The sequence below is a fragment of the Hyperoodon ampullatus genome, assembly GCF_949752795.1.
Source record: "Hyperoodon ampullatus genome assembly, chromosome: 18".
Classification (NCBI taxonomy): domain Eukaryota; kingdom Metazoa; phylum Chordata; class Mammalia; order Artiodactyla; family Ziphiidae; genus Hyperoodon; species Hyperoodon ampullatus.
This window is the reverse complement of record NC_136931.1, coordinates 18,801,601-18,827,338: the sequence shown is the minus strand read 5'-3', so window position 1 is coordinate 18,827,338 and position 25,738 is coordinate 18,801,601. Positions and strand designations below refer to the sequence as shown.

The 25,738-nt window shown below is 47.1% G+C and overlaps 1 protein-coding gene across 1 annotated transcript; it reads left to right on the top strand.

Annotated features, from left to right (window-relative positions):
• Nucleotides 1–462: 462 nt before the first annotated feature.
• SLC7A6 (solute carrier family 7 member 6) lies at nucleotides 463–24,141 on the top strand (the record flags this gene model as incomplete). Its single annotated transcript, XM_079723503.1, has 9 exons — nucleotides 463–1,018; nucleotides 13,173–13,298; nucleotides 15,385–15,529; nucleotides 16,232–16,355; nucleotides 16,567–16,670; nucleotides 19,840–19,936; nucleotides 23,181–23,330; nucleotides 23,449–23,632; nucleotides 24,047–24,141. Exons 1-9 carry the CDS (start codon nucleotides 496–498, stop codon nucleotides 24,139–24,141), a joined length of 1,548 nt encoding a protein of 515 aa, XP_079579629.1. The 5' UTR covers nucleotides 463–495.
• Nucleotides 24,142–25,738: the final 1,597 nt, after the last annotated feature.

Here is a 25,738-nt window from a genome sequence, read left to right as displayed (position 1 = left end):
CTGCAGAAGTCCCTGTTTATGTTTGGGTGGAGGTGAGTCAGTATGGAAACTGAGAGGCCCATCAGGCTGGCTAGTGCTGTGAACCTAGTGCTGGGACTCTGGCAAGTTTGTAGGTTTTAAGTTGGTAAGAACAGAGCAAAACCTACACCTCAGGGAGAATCCATGCTATGGATAAACATAATGCCAGCCTACCCTGGGCATCAAGCCTCTTGTTAGAAGTCACCCTCGTGTCATGTCTGAGCCCTGTTGGTGTCTTTCCTGGGAGCAGTGGAGGTCAGCCTGCCTCCATTTCTCTGTATCCTGTGGTGGGAACTCAGACAGGCTCATTTATTTAGGTCTGTGTATGAGTCATGCTGTCCCTACACAAGAGGTAGGCAGGGAAATCTGCCTGCCTTGCAGGTCTGAACTAGAGCCTTATCAGCCACTACGCTAGACTGACATACTTATATTCTTTGCCAGGCCATAGTAAACACAGGTGTGAAGGAACTATTTGCCATGGAAGCCAGGGAGCTGGAGAGCCCCACACGCACATACCATCTCATTCCTGAGGCCAGCCGGCCCAGGGAGGAAGAAGATGTCAGCATGCTACCTCAGCGGTCCACAGAAACTATGCAGCTAAAGAAGGAGATCTCTCTGCTGAATGGGGTCAGCCTGGTGGTGGGCAACATGATCGGCTCAGGAATCTTTGTCTCACCCAAGGGCGTGCTGGTCTACACTGCCTCCTATGGGTTGTCGCTGATCATATGGGCCATTGGTGGGCTTTTCTCCGTTGTGGGTGCCCTTTGCTATGCAGAACTGGGGACCACCATCACCAAGTCTGGGGCCAGCTACGCTTATATTCTAGAGGCCTTTGGGGGCTTCATTGCCTTTATCCGCCTCTGGGCCTCCCTGCTAATTGTTGAGCCCACCAGTCAGGCCATTATCGCTATCACCTTTGCCAACTACATCATCCAGCCCTCCTTTCCCACCTGCGAGCCCCCGTACCTGGCCTGCCGTCTCCTCGCTGCAGCCTGCATGTGTAAGTCTGAGGGCTTAGCGGGGGAGTATGCGTGGGGCTGTGGGTTATTTTTATAATGCTAATGGTAATTTATATTTGAACAGCATAATTTGCTTTTCTTTTTCTGTGGGGAAGAGAGGCATCTTACCTTTTTGAAGAAGCAATTTCACCAAAGTCATTTGTTCCTGAGATAAGTAAGGGTAAAGGATGGGGATGGGGAGAGTCTGAATCTGTTTGTGGCTTTTCGTGCCTCACTTTCCTTCTTGGGTGTCCCTGAGTTCTGTTCCCCAGTCTATGTGACAGGTTGGTGCATGTCTTATATTTGTCTTGTTTTGATTGGTGTCAACATCGCTAGTTGTAACTTAACCCAGGAAAAACCCTCAGTGCTGAAGCGTTTATTCTGCTGCTCCAAAAAAAAAAAAAAAAAGTTATTTTGCTTCCCAGCTTTTAATCTTAGACCAGTTTAAAGCCATCAATGAGGAAATGGGCTTCTCTAGACTGTGGGGGTCCCAAGGCTCGCAGGAGGACCACTCCTTCCTGCCACTGCCACTCTTCACAGGCCGATCTAAGCAGCAGGCACCACACCAAAATGGCTGTTTCCCACTGGTGTTTCAGATTTCTTTATGCTGACTTTGTAAACAAGCTCTGTCTGCAGCCAGTGAGGAAGGTGGCTTCTACCCTGTATTTGGGTTTCTGAGGGCAGAACCTGAGATCCCAGTGGATCTCTCTTTATTTTCCTTTTTTTCTTATGAGGTTGTAAGGAGGAATTCTGTGCGAAAACACTGGAAGGGAGAGAAGATTATTGTGAACTTAGTCTAGTAAAGCTAGTGTTTTAGCTGAGAAGTGGCCCAGAATTCCCTGTATTCCTTAGCACTGTGCTGCCAGAGGCACTTAGTTATACTCTGTTCTTTCCATATCTTTGCTTGCAAAAGCTTTGGCAGTATGTGTAGTTTATCCACAGTGTTAAAAATAGACTGACAGTACCTTGGACTTAGCCGTAAAGGATTGTACAGTATGCTGTGACTCCTGACTTTAAGGAATTTATTAAAGACAGATGTTAAAAGGGAACTCTTCCACAGATACCCCTGGGAGGAGAGAAAGTGGGAACCCAGCTGTATATCTGATAGGGTTTCACCAGGGGGACTCTAGCCTGACTGAGCTCTCTAAAAAAGGGAATAAGTTTCTGATTATAAAACATGTTTGTTCAGGAGAAAATTAAATTAGCCTTAAATCACCTATAATCTACCACCAAGACATGAGTACTTTTATTTTTTTTAAATATTTATTTATTTATTTTGGCCGCATCATGCAGCGCCTAACCTGTGCCCCCTGCATTGGGAGCGCAGAGTCTTAACCGCTGGACTGTCAGGGAAGTCCCCAGACAGGAGTACTTTTTTTTAAAAATAAATTTATCTTATTTATTTATTTATTTATTTATTTATTTTTAAAATTATTATTTATTTATTTATTTTTATTTATTTATGGCTGTGTTGGGTCTTCGTTTCTGTGCGAGGGCTTTCTCTAGCTGTGGCAAGTGGGGGCCACTCCTCATCGCGGTGCGCGGGCCTCTCACTATCGCGGCCTCTCTTGTTGCGGAGCACAGGCTCCAGACGCGCAGGCTCAGTAATTGTGGCTCACGGGGCCAGCTGCTCCGTGGCATGTGGGATCTTCCCAGACCAGGACTCGAACCCGTGTGCCCTGCATTGGCAGGCGGACTCTCAACCACTGCGCCACCAGGGAAGCCCCTATTTTATTTATTTTTATTTTTCGCTGCGTTGGGTCTTCGTTGCAGTGCATGGGCTTCTCATTGCAGTGGCTTCTCTTATTGCGGAGCACGGCGCGCAGGCTTCGGTAGTGGTGGTGCACGGGCTTAGTTGCTCCGCGGCATGTGGGATCTGCCCGGGCCAGGGCTCGAACCCGTGTCCCCCGCATTGACAGGCGGATTCTTAACCACTGCACCACCAGGGAAGCCCAGGAGTACTTTTTTAAAATAAATAAATAAATAAATTTATTTATTTATTTTTGGCTGCGTTGGGTCTTCGTTGTTATGCGTGGGCTTTTCTCTGGGCTTTTGCCTAGTTGCGGAGACGGGGGTGGAGAGGCTACTCTTCATTGTGGTGCGCAGTCTTCTTATTGCGGTGGCTTCTCTTTGTTGTGAGCCCGGGTTTGTAGGCACACGGGCTTCGGTAGTTGTGGCTTGCAGGCTCTAGAGCACAGGCTCAGTAGTTGTGGCGCATGGGCTTAGTTGCTCGCGGTGTGTGGGATCTTCCTGGACCAGGGCTCGAACCTGTGTCCCCTGCATTGGCAGGCATGTTCTTAACCCTTGTGCCACCAGGGAAGCCCGACGTATGGGTACTTTTAATAGTTCAGTTACGTCTTCATTTCTTTCTGTTATAGAATTGGAATCATATTTTGCATATAACTTGATATTCTGCTTTTTAAACTTAGTATATCATGGATTTCCCCCCTTTTTGTGAAATGTTCTTCAAAAGAAACATTTTTTTAATAAATTTATTTATTTTATTTATTTTTGGCTGCTTTGGGTCTTCGTTGTGGCATGTGGGCTTTTCATTGTCGTGGCTTCTCTTGTTGCGGAGCATGGGCTCCAGGTGCGCGGGCTTCAGTAGTTGTGGCTTGTGGGCTCTAGAACGCAGGCTCAGTAGTTGTGGTGCATGGGCTTAGTTGCTCTGTGGCATGTGGGATCTTCCTGGACCAGAGCTTGAAGCTGTGTCTCCTGCATTGGCAGGAGGATTCTTAACCACTGGTCCACCAGGGAAGTCCCAAAAGAAACATTTTTTAAAGTAATAAATATATATATATATATATATATATATATATCTTATTTTTTATTAAAAGGTGATGCATAGACCCTACAGAGAATTAGAAAAATGCAAAAAAGAAAAAAGACAGTTAAAATCACCCATGATTTTACCTCCCAGAGAACTGTTGTTACTATTTGTGTGAAATACCTTCCGCTATTTTTTTTTTCTGCTTATCCATCATTTAAAAAAAGTACCCTTGAGATCATACTCTTTGTGGTTTGTATACTGCATTTTAAAAAATTTAATATTTAACCCCTTTCACCAAATGTTCTTAGAAAACATGGTTTGGGACACACAAGTAGTTTCCAGTCAGTGTAATATAGTGGTTAAGATCATAGCCTCCCTTGGGAGTTCCCTGGTGTCCTAGTGGTTAAGATTACAAAAAAAAAGGACTTCCCTGGCGGTCCAGTGGTTAAGACTCTGAGCTTCCACTGCAGGGGGTGTGGGTTCAATCCCTGGTTGGGGAACTAGGATCCCATATGCCTCTCGGCATGGCCAGTGGGTGGGGGGAGGGGGAAGATCATAGGCTCCCATGCCAGACTGGGTTTGATTCCAGCTTTACCATTGAGTAGCTATTGACCTTGGAGGAGATAGTTTACTGGTGCCTTAATTTTCTCATTTTGTAAAATGGGAATATTGATTGTACTGTGAACTGAAAAAAACATGCACAACCTAAAAGTTGAGAATTATGTTTTATTCAGCCGACAAAACTGAGGACTTAAGACTGGGGCACAGCATCTCAGATAGCTCTCAGACACTGCTGCAAAGAGGTAAGGGAGGGGCCGGGATATATAGGAGTTTTTGCAACAAAGACCAGGTAATCAGAACATAAAAAGATTACTGTTTTTTGTTTGTTTTTGTTTTTTTCCGCTGCTGGAAAAAAAAACGAACCCATGCCCCCTGCAGTGGAAGCTTGGAGTCTTACCCACTGGACCGCCAGGAAAGTCCCAAAAGATTACTGTTAATTAAAGAAAACCAGATATCTCGTTAAGGAATTTAGCGCTTTTCTATGTATGGAAAAGTGCAAAAGTCAGGGCTCATTGAAATCATTCCTTTGATATGTAGCTCAGCTATCTGGGGCCAGTATCCTGTGGTTTCTCAACCTAAGTCTCTTCAGGGTGCACTGTCGGGGGTGGCTGCAGTTAGTGGGTGGCTGACTGCTAGATGGCAGGCATCTGTTTCTATCCTGAGTTCCCTTAGGGCTCTCCGTGGAGCAGCTGTTTTGTGATGGCTTGATGGCTGCAACATTCTTTGTTTACTGATATGGCAGGCAACATTTTTTTTTCATTTCATTGATAGTACCTATCTGAAAAGATTGTTGTGAGGAATAAGTGAATCAATACAAATAAAGTACAATACTTCTCTCTGCCTGGCATACAGTAAATGCCCTATAATATCATTATTAAAAATAATGCTGCTGTGTAGAAATCATTTTCAGAGTTTCTTCATATTTTATTAGGATAAAATTATAAAAGAGAAATCCCTGTGTCTAAAGAATTAAACTGTTTTAATTTTCTTCGTGTTTTACCCAGTTGCTTTCTAGAAGGTTTCGTGAATTTGTACTCTTTTCTGAGCACCTGTGAGTGCCTGTGCATTGGTCCCTTGATGGCCTTAGTATGAATTCCAAGAATAACCAAATCAAAGGGCACCTCTGTACATAATTTTTCACATAAAGAAGATTTTTGTTAAATCTTTTTTCTTTTATGATTTTTCCCATTGTTTTTTTCTTAGGAAGCCCATCCCCACACTAGGAACTGATCTTTTGATTGGAGGAGAGACCTCACCTCTTAGAACTGCAAAGTTATGGTATCATATAACTTCTTTCATTCAAATGTACTTTTACGCAGACTACTCAGTATATGCATTACCAAAAACCCCTATTCCAGAAACCAAGGCATTTCCATAAAGCAGGCCTGAGGGCGGGAAACTTGTCAGAGGTGGTGCCAAGTCATTAAAACCTTGTCCCATCCTAACAGACTAGGTTTTAGGGCTCAGTTTACTCCTCTTCTTGGAAATTAGGGTGTAGAATCAGGCTGATGTATCATCCAGCTAAGCTGGGGTGTGCTGGAGGGAGCCTCCTTGGACAGAGGTGGCACTGAGAGCAGCCTGGTCTCAAGAGACCTAAATTGGAAGAAACCAACTATGTCATAATTAGGGGAAAAAACAAAGATCTGCACTGAATGCTCGGTGAGGCTTGGGTAGGAGAATTACGTTAGTCTTGAAACTGAGACATGAGAGGGGTCCAGGTTAGTTGGGAGACTGCTTAAAGAAGTTATATCCATGCTAAGCTAGACAATTAAAGTTCCATCCTAGAAGAAAGGGCCTATAGGCAGTCTCCATATAACTAACTCTAGGGCAGAGCTGCAAGCTGTTGGCCCACGGGCCACCCTTGGCCCACAGATATATACTGCACAGTGTTCTAAATAATTTTGAATTACTTGCCAACATTTAAAAATCAGGACTTGCCCTTTCTCTTGAAAAATCAAAAGTTCTGGCACACTTGGCCCCATATTCCAGCCTCACACAATCAGCTGCATTTGAGTAGTGGTTACTCCTTTAAATGGAGCATATATTCTCCCATTCACTGCAGTCCCCCACTCCCTCTTGTTTTATGTCCAGGCATTCTTGCCTTTGCTCATTTATATTACCTTCTCGGGCCCTGAAGGCATTGCTATTTCAGATCCTGGCTTCCAGCAGCCCTTCACTCCAGTCCCAGGTTATACATGGCAGGGAGATACATCCAAGCAGCTTTTTTTTTTTTTTTTTTTTTTTGGATTTCAGATTATCTTAGGTACTCATTATGTCAGAACAGTGGTTCTCAACTGGAGATGAGTTTCCACCCCCAGGAGACATTTGGCAAGGTTTGGAGACATTTTTGGTTGTCGCATCTGCTAGGAAGGGGTGTTGCTGGCATCCAGTGGGTACAGGTCAGGAGTGCTGCTGAACAACTATAATGCACAAGACAGCCCCACATGACAGACTTATCTGGCCCAAAATGTCAATTGTGCTGAGATTGAGAAACTGTCGTTCTGCTGTTGTGTATTCTGGGATCTTGGACTCTTCTGTGGTGGGTGGGGCCTCAGGCTGCCTGCTGAACTCCGTATGCTTAGGGGCTCTTATTCACTTATGGGACTGTAGGGGAAAATGGCACTTCTGAGGTCCATAGGTCCTTTCTCTGACCAGGTGACCAGCAGTATTCTCAGTAGCCCAGGTGCCCAGCATTGTAGGAGTACTTGATTTGTCTGCAGAAGTGTGCGTTTCTGGCTTAGGTCTTGGTGCATTTATCGTTGTGGGATCCTGTCTGTTGTGTAACCTCAAATACATCATTGGAGAGTATTTGCCATGAACTGACATGGAAGTCAGTTCAGCACTGACACAGTGGCATCAGCAGAGGTCTGCTCACAGCTGAGACTCCATTGTCCCTGAGGGTTTGTTTGGTAAGGCTGACAGGGAAGGGAGGAGGAGGGGAAGGAAGAAGGAAAGGGATACTGTCAAGGGTGAGACTGCAGTGAGGAAACACTGTGTGATGCCTGAATGGCTTCCTATTGCCTCTTGCTGTCTTGGACTCATGCCTGGGCAGGGCTCCGAGTAGGAAGGATACTCTCCCCTATTTTGGTCAGTTGCTATGGATAGACAGCTTTTATGTTCTGACAGTGGCAGGCCTGAGGAGGACTGGTCTTGACCACAGTTGCTCAAAAACCCTGGATTCTAACCCTATATATAGTTTGAATGTTTTGATCATAAGACTAAATATGTATACTTGTGTAATTAAAAATGAGGCTTTTAAAAAAGACATGTACATTGTGTATTCATACACATGCCAAGAGGTAGCTTCTGATTCCAGGATCTCCATTTGGAAGGGTTTACCTCTCCTAGACTGTTGTAGAACATTTCTCTCCTAAGAGACTTGTAAATGTTTTTTTCCCCTTCTTTTTCTTTTCCCACTTTGTCATTGTTGTTAAGGGTTGCACTCCTCTGTCCTTGAAGGCCTGCTTGTGGGAGGAATTGGAAGGTTCCTTTTCCTCCCAGTGCTTGTAGGAGAAGGGAGCTGCGACAGTCAGCATAACTGGAACTACAGCTTCAGACACCAGGCCATCTCCTCATCAGAAGGAGAGTATGAGAGGTGCAGTTTTGTCTGTGGGCACATGTATTACTCAGGATTAGTCTGGGTTTCAAACAACTGAAAACCAAAAGGAGCATGGCTCAAGTATGTTGAAATTTATTTCTCTCACATGTTAAAAGTAGGCAGCGTGGGGCTAGTAGGATGACTTCATAATTCTTCAGGTTCCTTCCTTCTGTTTTACTGCTCTGCCATCCTCAGCATGTGACTTCTGGCTGGTGGTCCAGGATGGCTACTCAAGCTCTAGTCATGTCTGCGTTGTAGCTGACAGGAAGGACAAAGAAAGGCAGCTCTCACCCTTCAAAGATACTCCTATAAGGTCTTACTTATGCGACACTTTGCTTATATCCCTGGGTTAAGAACTTAGTTATTTGGCCATACCTGCCTGCAAAAGAGGCTGGGAAATGTCATCATTATTTTGGGCAGCCGGACTCCAGCTAAAATTTCTATTACTAAGGAAAGATGGAAGAACAGATATTAGAAGATATGTAGCCATCTTTGCCACAGAGAGACTTTGGGGATTTGTTTCTGCTTAGGGATTGCATCTGGATCTGCTATTTGAGTATTTCTCAGCAACAAGCCCCTAGAGAGCCTGGAAGACCCTCACATGGGTCCCACACTCATTGGTGCAGGCTTGCAGCAAGGAAATGAGATCAGAGGAAGAGGGAAGGCGTGGATGTTTTTTTTTTTTTTTTTTTTTGCGGTACGCGGGCCTCTCACTGCTGTGGCCTCTCCCGCTGCGGAGCACAGGCTCCGGACGCGCAGGCTCAGCGGCCATGGCTCACGGGCCCAGCCGCTCCGCGGCATGTGGGATCTTCCCGGACCGGGGCACGAACCCGTGTCCCCTGCATCGGCAGGCGGACTCTCAACCACTGCGCCACCAGGGAAGCCCGTGGATGTTTTAATTGTGGTAGTTGAGTCTGAGCGCCTGGCCTCCAGGCTCAGCCTGGCTGTCTTGTATTTGAGCTCTGGTGCAGTCCTTGCTGCTAGATGGGAACGGGAGTTCTGGGAGGCGGGTGGGGGGTGGGGTGGGGAGGTGGGGGATCAGATGGTGAAATTTTGTTTCTTAATTAGAATCAGGAAAACATTCGAGGGAGTTGGCTTCTGCTTGGTAGACTGTTCTCGGAGCTCTCTGTTCTCTGGCAGGGCTGAGGGTCCAGTGAAGCAAGCAGGGCTCCTGGGGCCAGCATTTAAGGATGCACTCACTCTCAGGTTTGCCAGGTTGTCCCCCGACAGTGAGTGCCTACTTAAATTTTGCGCCCTGGGCTCCTTACTCAGCTTACTGTACTCCTGGTCCTGCTCCCTGGCTACATAGTGTTGTTGTTGTTGTTTTATAAATTTATTTTATTTATTTATTTATTTTTGGCTGCGTTGGGTCTTTGTTGCTGCGCGTGGGCTTTTCTCTAGTTGCGGCCAGCGGGGGCTACTCTTCGTTGTGGTGCGCGGGCTTCTCATTGCGGTGGCTTCTCTTGCTGCAGAGCACAGGCTCTAGGCGCATGGACTTCAGTAGTTGTGGCTCGTGGGCTCTAGAGCACAGGCTCAGTAGTTGTGGTCCACGGGCTTAGTTGCTCGGCGGCATGTGGGATCTTCCTGGACCAGGGCTCGAACCCATGTCCCTTGCACTGGCAGGCAGATTCCTAACCACTGCACCACCAGGGAGGTCCTACACAGTGGGGTTTTTTTTTGTTTTTGTTTTTTAATTTACTTTTGGCTGTGTTGGGTCTTCGTTGCTACGCACGCGTGGGCTTTTCTCTAGTTGCGGCGAGTGGGGGCTACTCTTCATTGTGGTGCGCGGGCTTCTTATTGCGGTGGCTTGTCTGTTGTGGAGCATGGGCTCTAGGCACGTGGGCTTTGGTAGTTGTGGCTCATGGGCTCTAGAGTGCAGGCTCAGTAGTTGTGGCTCACGGGCTTAGTTGCTCACGGCATGTGGGATCTTCCCGGACAGGGCTTGAACCCGTGTCTTCTACATTAGCAGGCAGATTCTTAACCACTGCACCACCAGGGAAGTCCTACATAGTGTTTTTTTTTTTTTTTTTTTTTTTTTTTTTTTTTTTTTTTTTTTGCGGTACACGGGCCTCTCACTGTTGTGGCCTCTCCCGTTGCGGAGCACAGGCTCCGGACGCGCAGGCTCAGCGGCCATGGCTCACGGGCCCAGCTCTGCAGCATATGGGATCCTCCCGGACCGGGGCACGAACCCGTATCCCCTGCATCGGCAGGCGGACTCTCAACCACTGCGCCACCAGGGAGGCCCCTACATAGTGTTTTTAATTAAGTACTTTTATTGAGAAAGAAGTGTATGTGCATGGTAAGTAAGTCAAAGTATATAAAATGGTATACAGTGGAAAAGTCTCTTCCCTCTCAGAGCTTTAGTCTTCCTCCCTGAAGCAGCTGCTGTGACCAGGCTTTTGTGTATCCTTCCATCCGGTCTTTGAGAAGGGGCTCTGCAGGGGCTTCCATTGAGGTGCTGCCTTCACTCATTGAATTCCCACTGTGTGCAGAGAGGCCCAAGCCATGGGGGCAGTTTGTAGCAGGATGGAGGGAAGGAAAAGGAGCAGAACCCAGAGGAGGGAGTGCCTGTCAGTGGGCTGAGGAGTGTGTCAGCTTCTCTCCCCATTTTGTAGCCACATTTCAGTGCTACAAACCAGAAGCACAGCAAGCACAGCCAGGACATTGTGAGACAGCCTCTTTCTCCATGTGTATGTCCATCTTTCTGTTTCTGTCGCTCTTCTTGTCTCCATCTCTGTCTCTGCCTCCTTGTCTTTGTCTCTTGTCTGTCTTGCCTCTGCCTCTGTCTTCTGTATATTTCTGTGTCTTTCCTCATCAACCTTTTTTTTTTTAACATCTTTATTGGAGCATAATTGCTGTACAATGGTGTGTTAGTTTCTGTGCTATGCGGCTGCTTCCCACTAGCTAGCTATTTTACATTTGGTAGCGTATATATGTCCATGCCACTCTCTCACTTCGTCCCAGCTTACCCTTCCCCCTCCCCGGGTCTTCAAGTCCATTCTCTACGTCTTTGTCTTTATTCCTGTCCTGCCCCTAGGTTCTTCAGAACCTTTTTTTTTTAGGTTCCATATATATGTGTTAGCATACAGTATTTGTTTTTCTCCTTCATCAATCTTTTTCTCACAAGCTGCACAGCTTCTTACAAGCTGCTCTCACTTCTGCTCATTTTTGTAGTCCTGCTTCCTTCCTCTGCTTTCTTGTGGCTTTTCTTCCTCTATTACAGGGGCTCATATGTGATTTTGACTTGCTGTGGCTCCTGACTCCGCTGCTGTTAGATAGGTTCAGTCTCTTGGTATCCTGACTCCATATTCTTGGGAGAGATAATCAAATAGGCTCAGCTTGGGTCCGTTGTTGGACTCTATCAGCCGTGATAGGGAAGGGGGAGCAATTCCCAAGAAGGGGCCTGGCAGGTACTTCAAAATATGCTTACTGTATTGCACAGAGGCCTGTGGATTACTGGTGGCTATTTATTAGGTAATCCTCATGTTAGCTGATCTAGGCTTAGCTTCACACAGTGGACTCTGATTAGCAGGGCAGGTCCCCGGGAAGACCTGCCAGCAGTGTGCATTCCTTTGGTCTTCTCCCTTCCCCCTTGGCCATTATTTACTCCCCACTGCCTCGTTTCTCCCCCACCCCCCTGCCCCCACGCACCCTATATGACTGACTAGTAAGCACCCATGTCATTTGCCAAAGTACTGAATGGAAGCTCTTAAAGTGCCATGGAGGCTGTTCAGCCACTCACGTTTATATCCACAGGCTGGCCCTAGGCCCTCCTCTCCATTTGAGTGGAGGAATGTCCAACTTTCTGAAAACTGCCTTGCTCCAGGGGATTGGCAGTTAAACGAAAGTCATCACCATCTTGATTCCAACCAGGGTTGATCAGTTCCCATCTTTGCTTGGCAGTAAGCTTAAGAAAACAGTATGCTTTTGTTTCCCCCTAAGAATTTGTGATCTCCTTGGGGAAGTACCACCCAGATGCCTGAGGGAGAGAGAGGAACCTTCTTGAGACATATGTCCATATGACCACAGCACAAGGTACTAAGCTGTGTGTGAAGTGAGAATGTTGTAGGGTTCAGGGAGAGAGAGCTCAGGGAGGAGCTGGCTGATATATTTTAGCAAAAGGTTTTACAGAGGAAGTGGGGACTGAGCTAGACCTTGAAAGTGGGAGTTGCTATTGCCTATGGCAGGAGGAGGAGGGGAGGACATTTCTCTTACGTGTATATCCGGCATCAGTAAGGAGAGAGTCTGGCTGAAGGAGAGAGTGCAACATGTAGAAGTAGGTAGACGTGGACTGGAGGATGAGCCCCCAAATTTTGTAATAACATTTGAGGTTCTCGTAAAAGTTCTATTTTTGGAGGCTAGGGGCAGTACTTAGAGGTGTCACTGTGGAGCCTGTTCTCATGTCCTCTCCAAGGATCAGAGCAGTCCCTATTTAGCAGGGGTAAGGTGGTGGGACCTCTAACACAGGACCCAGGTATCACTGAGGTACGTGAGGAGCTGGAACTGGAACGTAAAGCCAGCAGTGCTGACGAGAGCCCACTTTTCCATGGGCCTATCTGAGAACTGGGAGGTTTGGATAGGAATGGGGGTGGGGGAGTCAGGGGGGTCTATGTAAGCTTGGGAATGGTAGTTAGCCTCTGTCAACCTGTTTTCTCATCTGTAAAATGAGAATAGGAATGTCTGTTTCGTGGTTGTGAGAATTAATTGAGAGAATGTATGTGAAATTGTCAGGCACATGACAGCCTTTTTAAAAAATAATTACATGCAAAACATTTTCTCCCTAACTGCTAGGTGACCTGCCACCTGCATTTAAATTGACCTTACTTGTTGTTGGGCCTCTCTTGTCCCTATTCTCTAATGTGGCCATGGAGAGGTCTTGTGCCCCAGGTGGTTTGAAACTTTGGGAATCTGAGTGGGGAAGAATGGGTGAAGTTCACCATTCCTGGGCCTGGGGAGAATTTCCAAAAATGTTTCGGGCTGTCAGAATGCATGAATATGTGGTAGTGCATGCCTTTGTATCATTACTTGTCAACAGTGATGGGATGTTTTCCTCTCAGCTGGGGCAGATAGGGGATGTCCCCCATTTGCCTGTTCTCCTGGTTCTGACCCGTCCATCAGCCCCTTTGCCTTAGGCAGACAGGATAGAAATGATGCGCTTTGTAAAGAGAGGTTGGGCATCGGTGCCCTCAGCTCAAGCCTGCCACTGACTTTGTGGTTTTCTTCCTAGGTCTGCTGACGTTTGTGAACTGTGCCTATGTCAAGTGGGGCACACGTGTGCAGGACACATTCACTTACGCCAAGGTCCTGGCACTCATTGCCATCATTGTCATGGGCCTTGTTAAACTGTGCCAGGGTAAGAAGGGCCCCAGGTCGGAAGGGGGGTGGGTGACTCCGGGAGTTCCCCTGGATTCCCTGAGGAGGATGTGGGGACTCCGTTAGCTTTACTGCTCAGCTCTTTCTGTATACCCGCTAGACTGTGTCAGTGAGAACAGGAAGTCTGTTCTCGGGCCTCTTGGGCGAGGCTGGTTTGGTCTAGTGGACATGAGTTAGCCCCTCCCTCAGGGCTACTTTCCCTCTGTGGTGGTGGGGAGCATTGCAAGAAGCCAGCCGAAGGCCTAGGAGCTTTTGAAACTTGGGTTGTAATTGGGTCATAAAAGTAATCAGTGGAGATAGAGTGAGCCCTGCTCTGGCTCCTGCTTTTGGTCTGTGACCGCCAATCAGTGGGGAGGAGGGCTTGTCCCTCCTTGAGAGGGGTGGGAAGTGTGTGGGTGGCAGGGAGATGGGGTCTGGAAATGAGTGGTTATTTTGCAGCCTTTACTTTTCATCTGGACTTGCTCTTATTTAGCATTTCCTCCCAAAGTCAGCTCTCAGCAAAATATTAAAATATTGTGAAGTTGGCACTGACTTTCCTGCCTGTTGGCTTTAGACAGCTTTTCATTCCCAGATCAGAGTAGGCTGACAGGGAGGGTAACAGGCCTCCCAATATTCCCTGATCCCTTAGAGAAGTCCTGAGGTGCCCTTGGCCAAGGATGTCTCAGTCATTAGACAACACAGTTCTCTGGGTCATCTGTCTCTAAACTTGGCTGTGTTTACAATCCTCTGAGGAGCTGAGACTCCAATCTCAGACCTATTGGATCAAACTCTGGTTGGCTTGGTGTTCAAAAAGATGTGTTTTGGGGAATTCCCTGGTGGCCTAGTGGTTAGGATTCTGGCTTTCACTGCCGAGGGCCCAGGTTCAATCCCTGGTCAGGGAACTAATATTCCACAAGCCGCGTGGCGCAGCCAAAAAACAAGACAAAACAAAAAAAGAAAAAGGTGTGTTTTTAAGAAGTACCCTGGGTGAATCTTAGGCAGCTGGTCCAGTACCTTTGTGCCTGTGTGCCAAGTTAATACAGCCAGCCACCTGGATGTTCCTAGAGTCTCTGAAACATCTTGGGGTCAAATTGGGTAGTTGAGTAATTCTCCCTCCAGGATCTGTGCCCTAGGGAACAACTACTGTGTATGATGAGTGGCACCCCTGGGGTTCAGGAGTCTCTACTTTCCCTCCTCTTTGTTGCACACCCAGCCCTTTTTGCCACATTGGGGGATGGGTCTAGGCTTTCTGCAGTGGGTGACGGCAGGCTTCCTTAGAAGTCTGGGTCTTATTAAAAACCTCCAATGTGTCTAGAAGGTCTGTCTCCTGGACAGCTGGGTGCTGTTCCCTTGGCTTGCAAGTCTGCAGTGTCTGGAGGCCTCCAAGGAGGATGACAGATGTTTAGGCTGCCTCTCCAAAGGTGGAGGTGGCCCAGGCCTACCCCAGACCCAGTGAGAAATAAGACCCCAGTTCCTTCAGAGCCTGTGATTTCCTGCCACACACAACCATAGCCACTGCGAGTAGAGCAACAGAGTTCTCTCCATGAGACTGAGAAACCCATTTGACCAAGTTGTGGAACTGTCTGGGCCATGAGAGGTAGTTCCACAGGAAGATCTAATCGTTAATGAAAAATGACTCCTTTATGTGAAACAGGGTTCTTTCTAAAAATAAGAAGAACTGTGGCCTACCGTGTGGTCTCCTGCAGGAAATGGAAATTCACTAGGGCTTTGGAAAAGGTGTTATCACGTCAGAAGGCAGCCAGGAATGCCTTTGTTTTTCTGAGATTGTCTAGTTCTACTAAAGGAAAATGAACTCTTCAGAGGGAGTGGGTGGGGTGCGGGGAGCTGGTGGGGGTGGTCCTTTTGGTATTAAATTGTTTGTTTTCTGTTTTCTTCTCCCTGCCCTCTTGCTTTTCCCTTCTTTCCTTGACGCTCCTCCTCCTTTTCTTGCCTCCCCCCTTCCGCTTTCTTGCTGCCTCTCCCCCTCCTTCCTCTTCTCCTTACACCTGCCATCTCTCCTGTCCTCCTCCTTCTTCCTCTTTCTCCTCTCTGCACGCCCCCCACCCCCGCCGCCTTTGCCCCCACAGGACACTCTGAGCACTTTCAGGATGCCTTTAAGGGTTCCTCCTGGGACTTGGGAGACCTCTCTCTCGCCCTCTACTCTGCCCTCTTCTCTTACTCAGGTTGGGACACCCTTAATTTTGTAACAGAAGAAATCAAAAACCCAGAAAGGTAAAGGTGGGATCTCACCCTCCCCAACTTGGCTGGAACTCCTGCTGTTAGTGGGCACGCTTGCCCTCTTTCCTTCCCTCCTCCCTCTGTCTCTCATCCCTTCTTCTTCCTGTTCCCCCTTCTCCAGCTGTGAGGGATTAGGGGTGAGGACGGGAGTGAGTGAAGGTGGGAAACCCCTGCCTCCCTGGCCTCATATTCACACTGAAGGATCCCCAGGGTCCTTCCTGGAGGAGAGGTCCTTCGGTGGGCAGCAGCTAACCCAGCTGGGGCTGAGATGTTAAGACCTTGCACTCTGGTGCTGACACTGAAGCCTGGGGAGCCAGAAGCTTATTCTGGGCAGCCAGGTTCCCAGCCTGGCCTCCAGTCCCTAGAGGACAGTGCTCCTCCTTCAGTGGGACCCAGTGGGACCACTGGGGCGAGGATCAAATATTGATCATGAGCCGTCTTCACGGGGAAGGGTCTCTCTCTCTCTCTCTCTCTCTCTCTCTCTCTCTCTCTCTCTCTCTCTCTCTCTCTCTCTGTCTCCCCCCCCCACTCAGGAGAAAGAGCCCGGGGGGTGGGGGTGGGGGGCGCATACTTCCCTTAGGCTACGTGGGGAAGAGGAGTCAGCCTCAAAGATCCAGAGGCCAGGGAATTCCTGGGTGACTTTGACCCCCAAGGAGAGGTTGGTTCCAGGTAGTCCTATTTCTGTTGTCCTGACAGAAATTTGCCCCTGGCCATTGGGATTTCTATGCCGATTGTGACACTCATCTACATCCTGACCAATGTGGCCTATTACACAGTGCTGAGCATTTCAGATGTCCTTGGCAGTGATGCCGTGGCCGTGGTGAGTCTGTTGGGATCCCCATTTGCTGGTCACCTCATAGTACTGAATGGCTGGATCTTTGTTTCTGCTGCCACTCCACCTCTGCCGGGCCAGGTGGTGGGTCTGAGCCAGAGGGCAGGCTGCTCAGCAGTGACGACATTTGTCCTGAGAGGTGCAGGAGGCTGTGGAAACGTGTCCTGTGCTGAGTGCCCCTTCTGTGCTCTGTCCCCAGACATTTGCTGACCAGACATTTGGCATGTTTAGCTGGACCATTCCCATTGCTGTTGCCCTGTCCTGCTTTGGGGGCCTCAACGCATCTATCTTTGCTTCATCAAGGTACTGTGTTTCTGCTTCACCGATAACAGACCAGTATTTAATTCTCTGAGGCTCTAGGTGAATCCATCGGAGCCCTTCTTTCCCTTAGCCCTCTCTCGGACATGCGGGGTGTGTATGTGTGTGTATGCATGTGTGGCCATGATCGTATAGTGGTTAGTACTCTGTTGTGTATGCACGTGTGCATGCGCGTCCTTGCCTTTGTACAACACTTGTGTGCTGGTCGCTTACGTTTCCGTGTGAGATGAGGACAGTTTGGTAAGAGGTAGAGGGGAAGAAGACAGTAGCTCGGAGGAGGGATCCTGTTGGGGCCCAGACTCTAGGCTCCTGCAGATTATGCTGCAGGCCCAGGATTCATTCGTGTAATAAATGATTATTGAGCACTTGCTGTATACTGGGTACTGGTACAGGATGAGTCTGCCCCTCACATCACAGAAAACACTGCGGCCGACAGGTAGGCTCCAGCTCTTTTCTCTGCACAGAGACTTACCCGTAAGAGCACTGTCCTTCCAGTTGTTTCATAGAGAGGACCAGTTCTGCCTCTTCAGGCTGATTCTGCTACCTGGTCTCAGGGTTCCGGCACGTCCCCACTTCAGCACTTGACTTCATCACTTGGCCCTTCTCCTTGGTGGATGTTCATTTGGAGGCAGCTGTGCACAAGCTTCTCTCATCTTCACTTAGAGAAATCACAAAACAGTTTCTCATCTCCCCTCTTCCTTATTGGACATACTTCTAAAGGAAATGGTTTGCATCTTGACTGTCATTCATCTTTCTACCCATAGGTAGGCTTCTACTACCTTAAAAATGTTCTTGTCGAGGGTGCCAGTGACTTCCTTCTTAGCCTGCTTTTAGTCCTTATCCTGCTGGACCCCTGAAGCAAGTGATATTTACCATCCTTCTTCCTCTGAAACTATTCCCATGGCTTCTGTGACCCTCTGATATCTAAGAGGAAGTCTTCTTTCTTGATTTCTCTTCCACTCACCCTATAAATGTTGGTGTCTCCAGGGCCAGGAGTGTAATAGGCATTCAATAAATATCTGCCACATGAACAGATAGGAGAATGAATTCATGATAGTTTTGTCCTATTCATTCTTCTTACTAATTTTGACACCCCAGTCCATGTACTTGGGGCCTCTGTAGGGCAACCAGAGTAATAAAGAGATCAAGGCCTTGTAAAAGAATATGGTGTCAGGGGTTCCCTGGTGGCCTAGTGGTTAGGATTCTGGGCTTTCACTGCCGTGGCCCAGGTTAAGTCCCTGATTAGGGAACTGAGATCCCGCAAGCCGTGTGGCGCAGCCAAAAAAAAAAAAAAGTATGGTGTCATCTTCCCTCACCTCAGCCTGGTGTGGCCAAGGTTGCACCCCATGTGGCTGTTCATAAGTTGCCCACTCAAAGATGATGTTTCCCATAGTCTCACCCTTATTGAGGCCCAGGACATCCCAACTGACTCTGTCAGTTGTCCCAAAATATTTAGGTAATAGGTATATTCTAACCTCACTCAGCTATCTTGTGGCATTGACAGGATGAGGGTGAGGGTGAGGGTAGGGGACTCAGAGTAAGAATCTGGACCTGCACATGAAGTGAACTGCAGTAATGTCAAGATAATGCACAACCGTTCCTGCCTGTGTTACCTTCTTCACTTTCTCTTTATTACCCATGCAGCTGTCTTCGGCTTTGTACTAGACACCTTTGCCTCACCTTCACATCCTCTCCAGCATTCCCTCTGCATATTTCTCCTCTACTTTAGTACAGATATTAGCCTTGTGAGCCAACTTCAACATCGTGCCCTATGACACCCTTCCACATGATACCATCAACTCCTGTGGCTCCACCTGGATGGCCCATAAGTATCTCAGACTTCACATGCGCCCCATGTGTGCTTTGTCTCCAGCTGTGAGGTTGTGGTCCGTCATTCCTCCTTACTTGGCCTCTTGGCCTCTTTTTGTTTTTGTGGGGGCTGATGCACCACACAGCTCGTGGGATCTTAGTTCCCCAACCAGGGATCGGACCTGGGCCCTCAGCAGTGAAAGCGCAGAGTCCTGACCACTGGACTGCCAGGGAATTCCCAGCCTCTTGGCCTCTTGATTTTTTCCCTTGGAGTCCACCCTCATCTCCCAGCTCAAACGTGTGGGCACACACAGAAGACCAGCAGATTTGTCCTCTGCCAGGGTGTCCACCCTCATTCAGACCTCTTCTTTTATGGGCCCTTGTCACAGATGTCTGGCCATCCCCCCATACCTTAGCCTCTCCCTGCATTAGTTGGCCTCAGTGATGTTACCAGAGTCTCTGTGTCAAATCCGGTCAGGGTGTTACTTCAGAGCCACAGCTGGTTCTTGGTGTGTGTTCAGACTCCACAGCATGGCCTCATAAGCAGGTTTTTCCCAGCACTCTCCTCACACACCTTATCCTGGGACTACAGGCATCCTAGCACCCACCTTCAAAGAGGCTATACTCTTTTATGCCTCTAAGCCTCTTTTGCCTTTGCCCATGCTGTGTCTCCACCCAACACTCACCTTCTGGAAAACCCCAACTCTTCTTCCCAGTCCAGATGTGATCATCTCTTGTGAAGCTTTTTGTTCCTCAGCCCACCCCCAAGCCTGGTGCTGGGTGCTCTGTGATGCTGCTGACTAGCTGGATGGCGTTCCATTTCTCTGCTGCTCTGTTTCCCAGTCAGTAGGGCTCATTAGGTGCAGAGAGAAAGCTTGGGTTGTCTCTTTGAGCCCCAGGCTCTCCCTGACTTTTCATATACCAGGAGCTCAGGGAAGGTATATGGAGGGCAGACCATCAGAAGTCTGGCTGCCCTTCTTCAAAAAGCCATTATGTTATGTAGGAAATGTGTGGGGTGGCAGAGTGGGGTACCCTGGTGGAGTGGATTGGGGTGCCAATGGATGATGGCAGGGTGAGGTATCCATTGGGTGATGGTGGGTTGCATAGCTGAGGGGCTGGGGGTGTCAGTGGGTAACAGTGGGGTAGGGCATTCATGGGTAATGGTGGAGACATCTGTGGGAAAAAGGGGGGTAGGTTGGGTTGGTCATGCATAGAGAACATGGGAGGTTCCTGAGAGACTGACCCCTGCTTTCTTCTGGAGCTGAGCCTGGTTTGTCTGAGTGAGGGGTGTGGCTGCATGGCTGAGTATAGAGATCCTCCTGACACATTTTTTTTGTCCTTCCAGGTTGTTTTTTGTGGGCTCCCGTGAGGGCCACCTCCCGGACCTTCTCTCCATGATCCACGTTGAGCGTTTTACACCCATCCCTGCTTTACTGTTCAATGTAAGCTGTGCTGGGGAGTGTGGGGATTGGACGTATCTGTGTGGTACTCCTGCCAACTTTATGAGAAGACTGTTTGGGGGGAAGTGTACTAGCTTCTTGGGATACTTCCTGAGCCTCTCAGCGTTTCTTCCTTTTTCTTACAATTTTTTAAAAATATAAAAGTAAAGCATAGTTATATTAGGGAAGGCAAATACTACAAAAGAATATAAATGTGAATTGGTAAGATTTATCTATCTTTTCTGTCAGTGGCTTCCTTTTTTCCTCCTCCTCCTAGCTCCTTTTTTTTTTTTTTTTTTTAAATCATATTTAGAAAAGCCAGGCCAGTTGTACACTAGCTACCCTAGGGGCCTCTGTTCATATCATAGGCATCATAGATTTATATATAGTAGATGGCATTAAATGTTTTATTTCAACAAAATCAGTAAATTATTAAGTATTCTGACAGATGGAAGGAGTCCTGAAGAAGGACTGTCATTTTCTAATTTGCACTAAGGTATTATTAGGTGTAAAGGCTAACAGGGACCCTGAGGAAGGCCTTACTCCAAGATTTGAACAATAATTCATTTTCTTGTCATTTAGTTCTTTCCTTTATGGTTTCATTACTTAAAGTTTTGGATTCATCTGGAATTTATATTTTGGTGAATGGAGTGAGGTAGGCATTCACTTAATTTTTTTCTCAAATGGCTAGCCAGCTGTACAAATATCATTTATTGAATAATCCACTTTTCCACATTTTTCAAATTTTTATCATCTAAAAATAGCTAATTTTTAGAGTGCTTCTTATGTGCCAAGTACCATGATTTGCCCCTTAAATGTACAGTCATCTCAACTCATCCTCCTCATCCTTGCATCAGCACCAAGCTTCCTTATTTAGCTTTATACTGAATATTTGAGAACTGAAGAGGGGCTGAGGGTACTTCTTCGGTTCCTCTCTCCCCCCTGGAATTTTCATCGCAATTCTCACCTGTTTATTTGTCTTGATGAACTTTTGTATCATTTTATCAAAATAACAAAATATCCTCTCAATATATTGATTGGGATAGCACTGAATTTATAAATTTAGGGCAATCTGACATCGTGTCTTGTAAATTAATCACCTTCCACCCCACTTTTCGCCTCTTACTATAGGGTCTCTTTTCTCTCTCTAGAATGGGCTCTTCTTGCTTTAAATCCTTTGTTGATAATTTGGGTGAAAAGACAGGTAGGGGGAACTCCATATTCTTGAAGTTAAAGCAAATCTATTTTATTTATTTATTTTTAAATTTTATTTATTTTTTTATACAACAGATTCCTATTAGTCATCATTTTATCCACATCAGTGTATACATGTCAATCCCAATCTCCCAATTCACCCCCCCCACCCCCTGCCACTTTCGCCCCCTTGGGGTCCATACGTTTGTTCTCTACATCTGTGTCTCTGTTTCTGCCCTGAAAACCAGTTCATCTGTACCATTTTTCTAGGTTCCACATATATGTGTTAATATATGATATTTGTTTTTCTCTTTCTGACTTACTTCACTCTGTATGACAGTCTCTAGATCCATCCACGTCTCTACAAATGATCCAATTTCATTCCTTTTTATGGCTGAGTAATATTCCATTGTATATATGTACCATATCTTCTTTATCCATTCATCTGTCGATGGACATTTAGGTTGCTTCCATAAATAGTGCTGCAGTGAACATTGGGGTGCATGTGTCTTTTTGAATTATGGTTTTCTCTGGGTATATGCCCAGTAGTGGGATTCCTGGGTCATATGGTAATTCTATTTTTAGTTTTTTAAGGAACCTCCATACTCTTCTCCATAGTGGCTGTATCAATTGACATTCCCACCAACAGTGCAAGAGGGTTCCCTTTTCTCCACACCCTCTCCAGCATTTGTTACTTGTAGATTTTCTGATGATGCCCATTCTAACTGGTGTGAGGTGATACCTCATTGTAGTTTTGATTTGCATTTCTCTAATAATTAGTGATATTGAGCATCTTTTCATGTGCTTCTTGGCCATCTGTATGTCTTTGGAGAAATGTCTATTTAGGTCTTCTGCCCATTTTTGGATTGGGTTGTTTGTTTTTTTAATATTGAGCTGCAAGAGCTGTTTATATATTTTGGAGATTAATCCTTTGTCCATTGATTCATTTGCAAATATTTTCTCCCATTCTGAGGGTTGTCTTTTTGTCTTGTTTGTAGTTTCCTTTGCTTTGCAAAAGGTTTTAAGTTTCATTAGGTCCCATTTGTTTATTTTTGTTTTTATTTCCATTACTCTAGGAGGTGGATCAAAAAAGATCTTGCTGTGATTTATGTCAAAGAGTGTTTTTCCTGTGTTTTCTTCTAAGAGTTTTATAGTGTCTGGTCTTTCATTTAGGTCTCTAATTCGTTTTGAGCTTATTTTTGTGTATGGTGTTAGGGAGTGTTCTAATTTCGTTCTTTTACATGTAGCTGTCCAGTTTTCCCAGTACCACTTATTGAAGAGACTGTCTTTTCTCCATTGTATATCCGTGCCTCCTTTGTCATAGATTAGTTGACCATAGGTGCGTGGGTTTATCTCTGGGCTTTCTATCCTGTTCCATTGATCTATATTTCTATTTTTGTGCCAGTACCATGTTGTCTCGATTACTATAGCTTTGTAGTATAGTCTGAAGTCAGGGAGTCTGATTCCTCCAGCTCCGTTTTTTTCCCTCAAGACTGCTTTGGCTGTTAAAGCAAATCTAACCTTGTCCCAGGACTCTAGTCCCTGACTCCTGTCTTCTAGAACTCTTTTGTTCCAGAGGACAAATCCTGTCATACTTCTTCCCAGGGGGATGGTTCCATTTTGCTAATCTGCATTTCTAAGGCTCCAGGACAGTGAGATAGTTCTGGAGACATTTCCTCCACTTGTATGCCAGGTAGTTGGGACCCACGTATAACAGTCTCCAGAGGGCACAGTGTGATTCATGTTGAGGTTGGTGCATTGCAGTGAGGAGGGCCTCACTGTCTGCCATCAGAAGGGGAACCGAGTCTGGCTTGTTATTGAAATGCTTACAAAAAGAAGGGAGGCATTGAGTGCAGGAAGGGCCCCCAAAAGAAGAAGGAGAGAAGGCCATTGCGAAGAATGGACCTATCTGATGCCAAGGGATCACTGAAAAGACCTGGAGGTAATCTGGTGAAGCTAAGTCAGCAGATCTGGTGCTGACTGCTTGACGGTGAGTCTCCTGGGTGGCTTGGTGGTGACAGTGCCCACTTCTCCCCAACCTCTCCCCCTCCAGTGCACCATGACACTCATCTACCTCACTGTGGAGGATGTCTTCCTGCTCATCAACTACTTCAGCTTCAGCTACTGGTTCTTTGTGGGTCTGTCTGTTGCTGGACAGCTCTACCTTCGCTGGAAGGAGCCCGAGCGGCCCCGGCCTCTCAAGGTCAGTGGCTCTAGGCTAGGAGGGGTGGGCCATCTCCCCAAGGTGACTTCTTCCCCATACCCCATTCTCCTGTTCCCCCATCCTGCTTTATCTAATATTTCACCTCCCTTCATTTCAGCTGAGCCTGTTTTTTCCCATCGTGTTCTGCGTATGCTCCTTGTTTCTGGTGGTTGTGCCCCTCTTCAGTGACACCATCAATTCCCTCATTGGCATCGGGATTGCCCTCTCTGGGGTCCCCATCTACTTCCTGGGTGTTTATCTGCCAGAGTCCCGGAGACCACTCTTTATTCGGAATGTCCTTGGTGAGCTTCTCTTTGCCTATCACACACTGGCCTTGTGTGTGTGTGTATACAAAGACGCATGCACAGGTGGGTGTGGTGGCTAACAGCTTCCGCATACTAGTGATATGCTGGAAGCCTGACCGCCCCTTTTGGTCTTGACATGATCACTTTAATTCCAACTTTAGACTCGTATTTTGGGGTTAAAACACTCCCTCCTGAAAGTTCAGTCCATATAGCAAGACAAGGAGTCATGCATCAGACTCTGGTGGGGCATGGGATGGAGGACAGTGAGGCTTGCTGGGGGTGAGCCTGGTACAGGGTACCCAGGGGACAGGTGGGGAGGGAACCACATGCTTTTAATCAGCCTTGTGGTGTTCAGACTGGGGCTGTGGCTAAATGTCAGTTTGCTAAATTCTATTCTCTATTTTCATTTAGGTGCTATCACCAAAGTCACCCAGAAGCTTTGCTTTTGCGTCCTGACTGAGCTAGATGTAGCTGAAGAGAGACAGGTTGAGAGGAAAACTGAGTAGAGGCCAGAGGTGATATCCCCTGAGGCCTGGAAGGCCGCTACCTGTGGCCACAGCCACCGAAGTCCAGATGACAAGACTGTGTGGACCCAACTCTCTTATACTCAAGGAGGGCTGTTGGCCCACATTACATAAGGGGGCTCAGGGCTGATGGCCTGCTCAGGTGGTCACTCTCATCGGTAAGCTATGGGTCTCAGGGTCTGGGGTCAGCCCGAAGGTAGGGACTTCAGAGGGTGGTGGTGGCGGAGGGCTCGGGGAATAGGGGAATGGTTGCTTAGTTTTGTTCCTGGTGAGTAGGTGCAGCCCTTGCAAACACTTACTTGGTGAGCTGCATTGGGGGAAGAGGGAGTGCTAGGTTAATAGCTGTGGCTAGTGGTTTCTGAATTTATTTGAGGTTTGAACCAGGAGTTTCTACAAAGGGGGCTACTCTATGGGAAGTTTTCCTCTGACCAGGTCCAAGCATCTGACGTTAGAGGCCTGAAATGCTACCATTTCTTCCTCTGGCTCAAAATCCTTCCCTGGTGAGAGCTGTATTCTATTATTTATTGATATTATTTAATCCAGGACACCAGTTCTAGCAAAGCATTGGTGTTCATTAATCTACAGGATGCAGTAGGCTGATTGTGTTTAAAAATTCAAAGTATCCCAAAGCAAGTCCCTCTGACCTTAGAGGTGTCTATGTGGTGGTGGGTCAGACTGACCACAGATTGTTTTGCTCGGTTTTAGCACAGTCTTCTGTTGAGTCTTACCTGCAGAGGTGAACTTTAGAGATTTTTTTACTCATGTACCAGTTACACTTCAGTATACAGATAGGTCACATGTTACAAGCACCTTGCTCAAGTTCCACAAGGACAGGTGAATAAATTCATGAGTCAGAGGTCTGGTAATACTGCTACTTTGAAAGATAATCCTTTATTTTACTTGAGACCTTAGGTCTTTGTTCTAGTTGACAAAAAGCATATCCCTGGGTTTCTGGTATGAACTCTAAGAGGGCAGAAACTGTCCTAGGATTCAGGTGAATCACTTGAATTCTTTCAGCTGTCAGTGGTTTAGAGAACATCTCCTGGACCCAAAGTGACAAGTAGCTTGTTCCTCTCTGTAAGGGCCGGTATGAGGGGCTGCTGTGCAGACCCATGCAAGCCCATCTTGGTGCTAGAAGTGGTCATTTTTCTGAAAACCTCACACCAGGCTGCATCCTCCTCCTCTTCTGTCCCTGACACCAGGCTTTTTTAACACTGAGCCACCTTGGTGTGGATCATCGGGATAATGCACTCATCTCCTGCCTGCCTCCCCTTGCCTGAGGTCTGGTGGGGCTGCAGTCTCAGGAAAAGCTTGGTACTTTGGAGACTTCTATTTTCTCTCTGTGGAGATCAGTGAAGACTCGAAATAAAGCTGCTTCAGCCTCCATCAGCAGATTCATGATCGGAAGCAACTAATTCCGGTGCTCAGGCTGTGCTTTAGCACCCAGGTCTGGCCAAAGGGGTAGGTTTGCCCTAATGGATGTTCCTTCATGGGCCACATGGCTGCACTGGATTGGACAACTGTCCTGTGATGCTTCCAGACACTGTCATCCTGGACCCAGAAGAACCTGCTGGCTTGG